Consider the following 13,342-nt stretch of genomic DNA (forward strand, 5'->3'; position numbering starts at 1 on the left):
ATCTTTTGGACAAATTAATAGCTAGCATTAGAAAATAAATTTTAAATACATTTAAATAAAATTCATTTTTAATTCATTTTATAGTTATTGTGGCGCTAATATTTTATCTTGTGGACAAATTAATAGCTAGCATTAGAAAATAAATTTTAAATACATTTAAATAAAATTCATTCTTAATTCATTTAAATAAAATTTATAATAGCTAATGTCAAAATTATCCTACTGCAGTTACTATATTTTGTTTATTCTTTAAACTCTTTAGCTAAGTTTTTAACTGTTTATTAGTATTTATCATACACATTCTTTATTGCAGTAACTGCCTCATAAACTTCTACATAAAAACAAACAAAACTCTTCCATTACTGCAGTAAGCACTGTAATTACTGCAGTAGAAAAATGTTGACATGATGCAATTTATTAAATATTGATTGTAATAATATGGTAAAAATTAATTCAATGTATATTATTTAAACAGGAACAATTTTAATTAAACGTAGCTTTAGCGAATATATTTCAATATTGTAATAGGTATACTATACATTCCGAGATCAAAGTTAACACATCTGTAAGTGTACACTAATGGCGACTTTTGATTCGGAATAGCTGTGCGTATAAGCGTTTATGTTCTAGATATTGTGTTTCGCAATATCTAATATGAGAGGTTATTACAGCAAATAAATAATAAGGTAGAGCATTTGGAAACGATTTTCTGAGATTTTCATTGAGAAATACGATTATATTTTAACATGGGCTATTTAAGGGACACCAACTCTTTCAGATAATGATGTCAGAAAAATATATAATATGTCTTTCTTTCTATGTGTTTTCTTGAAAAAAGCACCACAAAACATACTAGAGTATGCAAAGCCTTATGTAACTTTAAAGTGCCCAAACATAGTTTAATAAGATTTTAATGGAAATTTGTTTAAAATGAACCTTTCACAAATGCTAAGTAGTGATCAGTAAAATAATGATTTATAAAACAATACATATCGTATTAGCTAATATTATGTTTATACTACATATAAATATTGAAATGAACAGCCTAACCCTGTCTACAACACAATAACAATGCTGAAGCCAACTCAACTATTCCAACTGCCTAAATTAATCAAACGTAGAAAAGACATCCGATATTTAACACCAATTAACAAAGTTTCTGGTATTGCAAGATCCACATATTTGGACGTTTCCAGACACCTCATTTCGACAATACAATCATCGTCCATAAAAACTTTGTAAATAAAATTTGTTGAATATATATATCTAAGCATTTAAAATATGCGTACTATGCTTGAATCTCAGCTTGAAGCGAGTTTAAATGTGCCAGTAACTGGTCGTATTCCACAGCCTCCTCATTCTCCGCATTTGGGTTCACTGTAATCACCTGAATGTCTTTATTAAGCATTGCACTCTCTTCAACAGGATCAATATTCTGTTCAGCTTCTTCTGGAGAGTCCTCTGTGCCACCATCACCAGCTTCATCAACCGATGGTGGTTCGTCGGTGACGTTAATCTCTTCTTCCACGTCCAAGTTTGTCTCGCTGAGATCATGGGTTCCAGAATCTGCTGGCGATTCTGAGCATGACGTGCTGTGGTGTTCAACGCTGACTTCACTCTCGGTGTAAACCTGCGTCAATGCCATGTCTGTCTGCTCTTGTTCACAATCACAATCACCTTGTCTTTTCATGGTATCGGATTCCATCTCTCGACCAAGCCACGACCAACTCTCGTTTGGAGTGGCATAATTACCGATCACACTTGGGGGCATCTTCTTTCTGCGGCCAATTCTATACATGTACACCATACAATTGAGCAAAAACACCGTGATAGCTAGAGCAAACACTGCCAACATTACGTACATGCCGATCTCCATAGCAGATGACTTGTTCTTATTATCGTCAATGTTATTCAAAATATCATTTGTTAAATCGCTGTCTCTGTCTCTGTTGGGAGACTTTTTATTTGGATCATTTACGGGGTCAAAGTTTATCTCGTCTAATGGTATTGAATACACATTATTATTTTTATTGTTCCCCTGGTCTGTCTTTTCTTCAACATCATTTTCATACAAGCTAGGATCGAAGTTTGCGTGGACAATTCCAAAATCAACTTTACCACTTTCGGAAGCTTCTCCGGTAGCGGCACCTGGAGCCGCTTTGTTCCCCGATGTTTCGTCGTCCTTCCCAATTTTTCTCAATTTCTGTTGAATTTTCTCACTTGCAAATGATACGTTGACGGGATATATCCTGGACAGAATTTTATTTGTTGATTTGTGTTTCTTGTGACAAATTCGTGGCAATTTAAGTTCTACGTCGATGGTTGTAGCGCCTTCTGCGATCGCTACAACTGCCGCTTGGATGTCATCCGACCTGTCTATCACGATGTTTGAGTCGTGACTCAATGCTTTGATGAAGTAATCTTCAGTTGAGACATGACGCAATGGCAAAATAGCGCCATCGCTGAATCCCAAAGTCACATCCAAAATTCCTTCCTAAAAAAGTCAAACAAAAGAATGTTAAATTGCTTTATATGCTGCCATTTTAATTTTAACATTTCATAGATATTATTTACTTACTTATTACTAATTATTTAAAACTGTAAAGTAAAATTCCTAAGATTTTTTTTTGCCATTAAAAACAAACCTGATATTTCGCAATAAGTTGGTCATTAGCCTCCACGCGTACAGCCTTCAAAAGCTTGACATTAACATCCCTAACACTATGGATACGGAGGCCAGTCACCATGGAGATGTGAAGGTCTGTCACAGACACTTTATCCCCACCCACTGTAAATTCCTTGTGAGCTAGAGCTTTGTTACCTTCACCTGGCATCACCTAAAAGTAGACAAATATAAGATATTAATACCAATATAGCATAACATAGGGATTATCTCTAATATAGGGATTATCTCTAATATAGGGATAACCTCAAACACCAAGAAGAGACTATTGATCTAAATCTAAAATAGCAATCAGAATATCAATGCATAACTGAGTGTATAAAATAATACATAGACTAAAATAGTGTTGTGGGATTTGCTTATCTTGGGATAATCTCCAAATCCTAGTATGAAAATGGTAATCTCAATTTAATCCTATCACCCATGAGTGTTTTAGATTATACTGTAAATGCACCAGGTTACCTAGTTTGCGTTACTTTGCCTTATTCCCAAGGGATTGGGATTCAATTATGGATTCAACATACTTATGTATCTGCCGACGAGCAAATTGTAATGTTAATCTCATAAATGCATGGATTTAATGTACTTAAGCCGACTGTGAATTTGGATAAACACAGAAGGGTTTTCATTAGACATTAATGTGTGTTAAAATCTTGGTTACGGTTCTCACATGAAGATAAAAAAAACCAACTTCATGTGTTAATTAACGCAATTACCTACAACAATTCAAGCTCAAATATAATATTATATGGTATAATATCAAAAATAGAATAATAGAAAAAAAGGGCATACGAGTCTTTTTATTGATCTATCTATTACCAAAAACTGGATTGTAATGGTGTTCTAATTGCCCCCATTTACAGACCTCTCAACTTGGAAAAATGAAATATCGGGAGGATTTATGAAAGCACTCCAAGCTCAAACTAATTAGGACACTATTAAAAAATAGAAAGATATGGCATCTATATAGTGAACATGGGTATTTCATGGCGGAAAATGTCGAAAATATTGTATTATATTGTAATATTGAAATTATCGGATAAGTTTCGCCATTATCGGTAAAGTTTCACCATTATCGGGAGACTTCCACCTTTATCGGGAGACTTCCGTCATTTAAATTGGGAGACTTCCGCCATTTAAATCAGGAGAGTTCCGCCATTATTGGGAGAGTTCCACCATTTAAATCGGGAGACTTCCGCCATTATCGGGAGACTTTTGTCATTATATCAGGAGAGTTTGGAGGTTTGCAATTTACCTGGACAGAGACCACTCCATCTGAATGTCCATACACAATCAGATTATCAATGGTTGCAATCTTGGGGTCACTGGTGGTGAACTGAGAAGGGGCCAACAAACTTGTTACTTCTTCCTTTGTGTCTTTTCCAAACATGTGAACCTTCCTGCCTGAAGTGACAAAAATAAATCAAATACATAAATCAACTACATGTATAAATATTTAGTGGCTTCATATGATTAGAGACACTGTAGTATTAAGTGGTTAGCAAGAGCAACCTTTAATGCATATGCCTAAAGCTCTGTCTACACAATTATACTAGTTTGACAAAAAAAGTTTGATGTGCCCACATATGATAGTGAAATGTCCAAATATGGTAGTGATATGACATCATTTTTTGTCGTATAAAGTTTGTTACATATAGGCACGGTTTAGAATCAAATGGTTCACATTGCATAACAATACAAATTATTAGGGAAGGAATTTGTTTGTAATTTGTTACAAACCAAGGATAGCCCAGTCCATAGACTTGATTCGTGTGGGGTCGTTTCATTAAATGTTTAGTTATTCACTCTAGAGCCACCATTCAAATCAAATAATTGTAAAGTTACCTGAGTTTGCGTGCTTGGTGTAGAAACGAGTATAAACTGCAACAGTCGCTTGTTGATATCGTAGTTTACATTTGTTACTGTCAGTAGAACGTCTACTTCTGTACAAAATATAATATTTATAAGGATTAAATTTTCATATGATTCTATTTTTTCAACTTTCCAGTCAATGTCTTGAATGTGGCATTATTTCCCTCTGTGGTATAATTGTCTTGTCAAATAATCCATACAACTATTAAGCTCTCTCTACACTATCAAACTAGTTTGACAAACAAAATGTGATGTGCTTAAATATGGTAGTGATATGCCCAAATATGGTAGTGATACGACATCATCACATCCATATATGGATACACCACATTTTTTTGTCACATAAAGTTTGAAAGTGTAGACATAGCTTAAGATGATTCACTTATATAGTACAGTAACTTAATATTACAAATTTTTAAAATGTATTTATTTTTTTTTATACATGGCGACTTCTTCAATAGAAAATTATGATTGAAAGACTCGTTGCAGAATGTCAAGACTTCTCCACTTTATCTAAACATGCATTATACTGATTTATTGCACTTGATCGATATTTATCCCAACTAATTGTATGGTAACGGTAAAATGCTTGATTTCGTACGGCACAATCGTCATAAACTGCCAATGATTCTTCAGATGCGGTGAACATCAAAACATAGATTTATAATTACTAATTGTATTTTAATGATGCAAATTAATTCAAAGGAATGTACTTTGATTTGAAATACTACCAAATTAAATATGTACGCTTCCTTCTGAGCATTGCAGAGCTCATAAATTGTAACCTTAGTTTTAACCTTTATTTCTGTTTCTTAAGCTCTGTCTACACTAACAAACTTTATTTATTATAAATATTATTATTATAAGGAAATTGCGATGTGCCCATATATGGACATGGTGATGTCATATCACTACCATATTTGTGCATATCACTACCATATTTGGGTACATCCCACTAGTTTGATAGTGTAGACAGAGCTTTATACAAGTAAACTGCCCTTTATTGCTACGAAATTAAAAACTTTTTTTCAATCACCAGAGTTTTAGTTTTTTTTTATATCTCTATCTTGAGGAGAGTAGGCTGTTGTTGGTTTATCCAGGTAAGCTAGGCACGATATAGACTAATAGAATAATACAAATATTCTGATGCCTTTGTATGATGGAAATTCTCTCAATGAGACTTGGTTTCTGATGAGCCTTGATTTTCCATTGACTTGAAATCGAATCAAGTTAACAAAGGGTGAGAGGATGCATGGGTTTATAAATGTTTAAAAAATGTTATAAGGAGTTAATTTATATGGAGCATTTTCGATGCAATTACAACATATCTTGGATTGCGTTTAAAAAAAAGTAGCAGTTGTCCTATGGTAGGTCCCACTTAGGAAATGTTGCACGATACATTTTTAGCAAAATAATAGTACAGTGTTATATTCACCTTCTGAGCCCTCTGTGTGGAACTTTCCATTCCTTAATCAGACTCAGTTTCTGGTCAGACAGCTCAATGATCAGAGGGAGCTCAGGTATCCACACCCACAGACTGAGATCAACAGACTTGCCCTGGTAGTTGACAGTAATACTGATGTCAGATCTGCTACTATCTTCATCGCCATCGAAGAACATATAGCTACAATCTTGCTCTACCTGAAAAATACATAAAAATACAATATTTTCCAGAGGCTTAAAACTAACTATTTTAAATTATATTCAGCCGTAAAGCATAGTGGAGCTCTTGCCTTCCAATCCTAAAGTCTGGGGTTCAATCCTGACCTAGTACCAGGGTAATAACTCACAACTCCTTCAACTCCAGTCCCTAAGCCTCAAATGAGAATTACTTTATAAGCACGATAAATTATAAAATGGTTTATCCATCCTGTAATTGGTGAGTTACTCGCTGTTGAATGCGTATAAAGGAGAAAAAAAGCATTTATTTTTAGGAATTTTCTGTCTGAAATTTATTTTCTTCAAAATATATAAATAAATTCACAATCCTCAACGTATTATTAAATGAAGGTGGAAACTGAACAATTCTTGCGCATAAGACGCCACCGTGTTCGTGGAGGAACGTGACCGCGATTTCACCACCCCGATTTGATGATCAACGTAATGATTAACAGCTGCTTATGCCAGTTGTGTACAGCATAACAATTTTGATTACTGTACTCGTAAAATACTTTTATCTACCAGAGCCAAGTTTACTGCGGCATAAATGTCACTCGCAGAAACCCCCTACATCGATATTATAAACCTGCTCGTATGCGATGCCTAAAAAAGGGTGGCTTAGCAGCAGATGTGGTTTGTAAGAATACCACAAGATTGTGAAATCTTCCTGTAAAAGCTGTTGTAATTTGGTATTAAAAAAGATAATGGTGATAAGTGAAGACTTCCAATTGGTGCAAATGCTTCAACATTCTATTATATCACTGTTAGCAATTGAGTATGCACTTTATTATGCTTTGTTAGTAAGGTATTAAATATTGTTTCTATCCTTAAGCTCTGTCTACACTATCAAACTAGTTTGACAAAAAAATTGTGATGTGCTCAAATATGGTAGTGATATGACATCATCATGCCTAAGCACATCTCATTTTTTTATCACATAAAGTTTGATAGTGTAGACAGAGCTTTAGTCTATATGGTCTACTACAATGTCTTGTCTACCAACAGGGGCTGGTACAAAAGGGTTGCGCTTGGCACAAATGCTCCCTCTTTTGACAGCTAAACTGAAATTATGAGCTACTTTGTGATATCTATTTTTACAGACTATTAATTAATATTATATGTTACATTGCCCCATTTGAAAAGTCTTGGATCCGCCCCTACTCGATCCGCCCCTACTCGATCCGCCCCTGCTGGACCCGCCCCTGCTGGACTTGCCCCTGCTGGACCTACCCCTACTGGACCTGCCCCTGCTGGATCTACCCCTGACCAATAGACTTACCTTAAGAATGTTCTTGTCAGCTGATGTACAGGCAGATTGGTTTGTGACGTCCACTACATTATGGTCTTGGGAGATAGCAAACACTTTCAGCTCAGCACGAACTTTTTCGTGATTCAAAACTGCAGTATTTACCAATTCAGTTTTCTATTGTACAGAAAAAAAAAACAACAAAAGTTATAACCTTAATCTCATTTTATATTATAATACAGTAAATTCAGAAAATTGTTTATGTTGTTGTATTATAAAGTATTATAAGTAAAGCTTAAAATAAAATATGATAGTGGTATGCCCAAATTTGGTAGTGATATGACATCATAATATCTATATATGGCCACATCATATTGTTTTGTCATATTATAAAGTTTGATAGTGTGGACAGAGCTTAAAATGTTCATTGTACTATTAACTTAACCATAAATAAAGATAATAAAATATTAGTATATTTCAATACCACAGAACCAGTAAGATAATAATAGTAATATATCAAGCTATTAAACATTACAGCATAATATAACTACTGTTACTGGTAAAAATATAGCTAGTACAGTACAGTATAGCTATTTGGTAAATTGCACACTTGCATTGCAATATTTTAAACATATGGCATGGCTATTAGTATTATAATTCACAGCAGTATAGTATTTATGCAAGTATAAAATATTATTTTGGTACAATTTAACATGTAACAATATCTAAATAAAATATATTTACATAATATAGGTTTTTAATATTATCGTGATAATAACATAACAATTAAATAATTGTATCTATTATAATATTATCTAAGAAAGTATAATTACTTGAGTACTGTATATATATATTTCTATATCTAGAAAGTTCAGCATTATACAGTACAGTAAATATTTGGAATATGGAAATTAGTTCTTAATATTATTTTAAAAATAAATTTCATAGATGGTTTATATTTATTGTGTTCATTTATGATTTTAACTTTGGTTTTAAAATTGATAAATACTAAAGCTGCTTAAAACAGTAGAATGTTTTATTTATAGTGTTCTTTTTCAGCATTTCTATTCATGATGAGACCTTTTTAAAATTCACCTTTTCTAAATACAATACAGTTTATGTGAGTCACTGAAACACACCGGATACATTAACAAGTCAAAGCGGAGAAACAAATTTCTATTTTAATGGCTTGTAAAACGAGCCATGAAAACATTGTCTAATTTAGAATCGTTTTTTTTACCTAGCAAACCGATTATATCGATAAACATCTCAAAAGGTCAGAAGTTCACGTTCTAGAAAACGTGAAACCCTTCACCGTAGCAACAAGATCATTCTAATCTGCTCGTAAAATATTATACTAATCCTGCATATAATTTCAATTGTGTACAGATTTTGTACAGCGGCTATAGATTATCTGTTCTAATCCATTTAATCTTGTAGCAAGTCATAGGATTAGCTGCCATATTGATAATGTGACCATTTACCTATTCTTGGATTAAGCTATTGCGTACTGCAGGACCTTTTATAACAAAGACCGTTTTTTAGCGTTTAAATGTATTGTCCACTAAAAAATTGAAAAATAAAGCATAACAAAAACCATGGTACAGTACTATTATAAAAGATACAGGCTTGGAATGCACTACTATATTAAATGTTATATTAATCTACGAATTAAACATTAGAAAAGATATTTCTATTAAAAAATGTATTAAAAGGTTCTTCAGTGAATAACTAAATACATAAATATTTAACGAAATATGCAAAGGAATAAATATGTTTAATAATATATGGTAACAAATAAATAATGATATGACTGAATGCATATATAATTACATAGACGGTATAATACGCATTTTGTACTAATGAAATAATTTAAATGTGGTTGTGTTTATTTAATGCCTTATACAATCAATACCTCAACTCAATCAAAACTCCCCAGGGAAATCAGTATGTTTTCTTTCTTTATCTCCCTAAATGAATATGTTAATGACGCTATCAAATGTTCAGACAATGTAAATATCAGAGAATTCAGCCTGATTGCATAGATTACCATCAAGACAGATTATTTCAAAAAGGACCACAACTTTTTATGAACATGGAAGAATTATAACTAGAACTATGGTAAATCATATTGACTTGAAAACCAGTAATTTTATTTTACGGTTCAAGAAAGTTTCATCATATCAATATACTAATTGAAACCAGAGGAAAACAGGTTTTTTTTTGGTAGATCATGTCTGATTTTCCAAGAAAAAATCCAGTTTTAACAATGCATTTAAAGGATTTTTTTAACAAATTATTTTTAGAAAGAAGAACACAAGTGACTGTACTCAACAATCACACTAAATTGAAATATTTCCCTTAAATACTACAGTAAGGCAATAAGTTGTATTCACTTAGGCTCTGTCTACACTATCAAACTAGTTTGACAAAAAAGTGTGATGTTCCCAAATATGGTAGTGATATAATTAAATATGGTAATGATATGACATCATCATATTCATATATGGGCACAACACATTTTTTTGTCACATAAAATTTGATCATACCTCCATTGTTTGAGAGTGTAGACAGAGCTTTAGATGGGAGAATTTATATATTTTTAATATTTCACAGCACATTATGAGATTTAGATTTTTATATTGTCGTGCTACAATTGACAATCTTGTGTTCGATGGAAGTATGAAATAAACTTTTTACCGGATGTATAAAAAAGTTGAGCTTAACTTTATTTTTGAAAAAACACAGAAATTACGAGCCGCATTAATTCTCACCTCAGCAATCGGTATAAGCGCCAACACGTTGACTCTGCTTAAGATAACCTTGGCCGACAGCTTTGTTGACTCTGTGACGCCGTCTTGCGTAATGTCAACTTTCCAACTGATGTGACGGCTATTACTGGATTCGTTCATCACTTTAAACTCAACCAGAAATATTGGCACCTCGCGAGGCGGTCTGAAAGAAAGGATAACAATTCACATTGATAATATAAAATATTTCATTCTCAAATTGGTCATTTAGAATTCTGTAAACATAATGAGAAATACTATTTATGAATTTTCTAGTACATTAATTTTAGTTTAACAGACGGCATGTCAATCAATGCGATAGAACATGTTGGAGCCCCAATGCTCGTTTTCTGTGTAATGCATCATAAATAATGTCTGTTAACATAATAAGTCTGATAAGAGAACATTACATTTCTTTTGGTTTCATACGTAATTCACAAGGATATATCCACTAATAAGTACAGTATAAATTATCTTTTTTAAAGTCTGTTCAGTATCAGTGTTTCCAGTATCATGTCTAGCGACAATAAACTTTCTGAAGTATCGTGTCTTCTGAGAGCAACAGGCATGCACCATAGCACATAATTTTACATTTTATTTATATATACTGTACAGGTATATAATATAATTATTAGTTTTGTATGTTTCAAGTTATATTTACAAGCTAAAATACTATGTGGTGTTTTTTCAGAACCAGAATAATTTTTTACCATTTACTGTTTTATTCATTTTTTCATTTTATTATTAAATTGCTCTGATTTCTGTACAATAAGCTATTAATAAATTGAACATTTAACCCACTTGCATCAGCAGCTCTACAAAGGAATTTGAGACTATAAAAATACAAAGAATTGCATGCTGGCATACCAGTGACCCATTTCATTTGAAAATTCTTCATTTCTGTAATTTTATTTTTAAATTCTGCTTTCTACATCTATGGAATTACACACACACAATACTGTAACTATACAAATTTTAAATATTACTAAATTTATCAAAAGAAGTAGGTCTATTCTTGATAAGTTTGATGATTTTATGATCAGAATTTTTTTTCTCAAACAGCACGAAGAATGGTCTGTATATGTATAATAAAGCAAGTTGGTGACCTCGTTTGACCTATGAAATTGGGATATTAACAGGTTAAGTGCAAATAAAACCGGTTGCTCTCCTGGAAGCTGGTGGCAATCTCCGTGTAATTAAATATCCTACTTGTGAAATATCCAATACCTAATTACATCATGACAGGGATGATTTTGATTAGAATAAATCACGTAATATACCATAAAATTTACGATAAAAGAAACTGGATTAGAAGCATACATGTTGTGAGGTAAACCGAATTTGAGACTGTAAATTAAGACAAAGGTCGACGGCTATAACTATCGGAAGTTAACGGAGCGACGTTAGAATATAAGCCGACACAGACAAACAGAATAATTTATTTCTCCTTGGAATAAAATCCAACTCTGCTCAAGATACCGCAGCTTTAATGTTTTCATGTCGACATTGCTATTGTCACGTTCATACGCAGATGAAGTTAAGCCACACAGCTTTTGTTAAATCTTTCGTAACTAGACGATTCACAACAATAAATACCACCTATTATAATCCTGAAAAATATTCTCTGAAAAGATTTCAATCCCTGGGGGCGTTTGATGTTGTGATATTTAAAATTTTTGGATAATCTCTCTGGGTGAGCTGGTTCGTCTCCCGGGACGTTTCGGCAGAAATTGCAACAACCACGAACGTGTCACAAAGTGACAAGCATGCTGATTCGTTAAACTACTAAAGAGAAAAGTGTAAAATAGGCTAAAATAATGAGGTTATTAAAAAAATTTTATAAACTTTTTTTTCTATTATAAAAATCTGTATTTAATAGAATCTGTATTGTACATAAATTCTTATCAAATGAAAGAAATATTTTCTTATTTTATATATTTCATGACAATTGTTTCTTTTTTTTACCACTAGCAAATAGTTGTATGCCAGTTGTAAAACCCTAGAAAAATAATCAACATATGCAAGCAAGCACCACAGAAGTAACCTTGCTAGACAAAAAAGGAACTTTTTTCCTAATGAACCAGCAAACATTGATTTTGAAATTTTTAACTTAACAAAAATAAAGAAGAAAGTAATAATACTAAATTGCTAGTGTTCTATGGTGATTTTGGAGCTTTGTATACTACTGTATTACTATTAGTCATCTTTATTCATTCACAATTATTTTTTTCCTTCTTATGTTAACTGTTTTGCCCTGCATATGCTTTCTTCCTTCAAGTTGTGACCTGGGAAGTTTGTTACATTCTTATGTTTTTTATTTGGATGATTTCACATGTTCAATAGAGTACCAAAAGATGCGGGTTTGGACACCATTTACATGTACAGTACATACATACCAGACAACATTCAAGAACAAAATCAAATTGAGATCAAATATGTATATGTAAAAAAAAATAAATATGGGTCGCCCATGTCCGGTTAGCACCTCTGGTGGGACACTTCCCTGCGGGGGAAGAGAGGAAAAGAGGCGGAAATTTCCCTTTACTTAATGACAACGTACTGTAATCATACTGTGTGCTAGGCAAATTTTAAGTACAGAAGCAGCTAAAGATTGCATTCACTGACTGATGTCAGACAGGTACTGTAGGTAAACATAAATCAGTCTGCAACAATAAATTTATACACCACAAAGCAAAGGACACCATCAAATGGCAGTATATCATTATCAATACTACTTACTTCTTAAAATTTCTTTAGTTTTAAAGTTAAAAGCAATAATTTGTAACAAAAATACACAGACATCTGCCACATCCACAAAGACCTTTAGCCTTCGGAAAATTTACGACTGGTTTGAGAATTTTGTTAAAGCTAACTTGATAATAAATATCAAAAAATGAAAAATTAAAGTGATGTTGTAACAAATTAAAACAGATGATAATTATTCCATAGAGGGATAACTTTTCGAGATTTACCAGCATTTTAAAGGATTTTATTTTAATTATTTAAAAGTACCAAAGTGTTTTTACTGGATGGAAATTCTTTGTTCTGGTTTATCTTTGCGGAAAGATTAATGGTCTTGTCGACCATGCAGGA

At 32.6% G+C, this 13,342-nt stretch overlaps 1 protein-coding gene across 1 annotated transcript in view; it reads right to left on the reverse strand.

Moving 5' to 3' along the window:
- Positions 1–1,204: 1,204 nt before the first annotated feature.
- Positions 1,205–13,342, reverse strand: part of LOC144835809 (transmembrane protein 132B-like) — a 33,709-nt gene continuing 21,571 nt past the window's right edge. The window contains exons 4-10 of the mRNA XM_078690903.1: positions 10,235–10,415; positions 7,494–7,637; positions 5,991–6,196; positions 4,529–4,626; positions 3,939–4,087; positions 2,646–2,837; positions 1,205–2,494 (exon numbers count right to left, since the gene is read on the reverse strand). Coding sequence (XP_078547029.1) covers positions 1,289–2,494; positions 2,646–2,837; positions 3,939–4,087; positions 4,529–4,626; positions 5,991–6,196; positions 7,494–7,637; positions 10,235–10,415 — 2,176 coding nt within the window. The 3' untranslated portion in view covers positions 1,205–1,288. The remainder of the gene's footprint in view (positions 2,495–2,645; positions 2,838–3,938; positions 4,088–4,528; positions 4,627–5,990; positions 6,197–7,493; positions 7,638–10,234; positions 10,416–13,342) is intronic.

This window comes from Antedon bifida, chromosome 2, assembly GCF_963402885.1.
Source record: "Antedon bifida chromosome 2, ecAntBifi1.1, whole genome shotgun sequence".
Lineage (NCBI taxonomy): Eukaryota > Metazoa > Echinodermata > Crinoidea > Comatulida > Antedonidae > Antedon > Antedon bifida.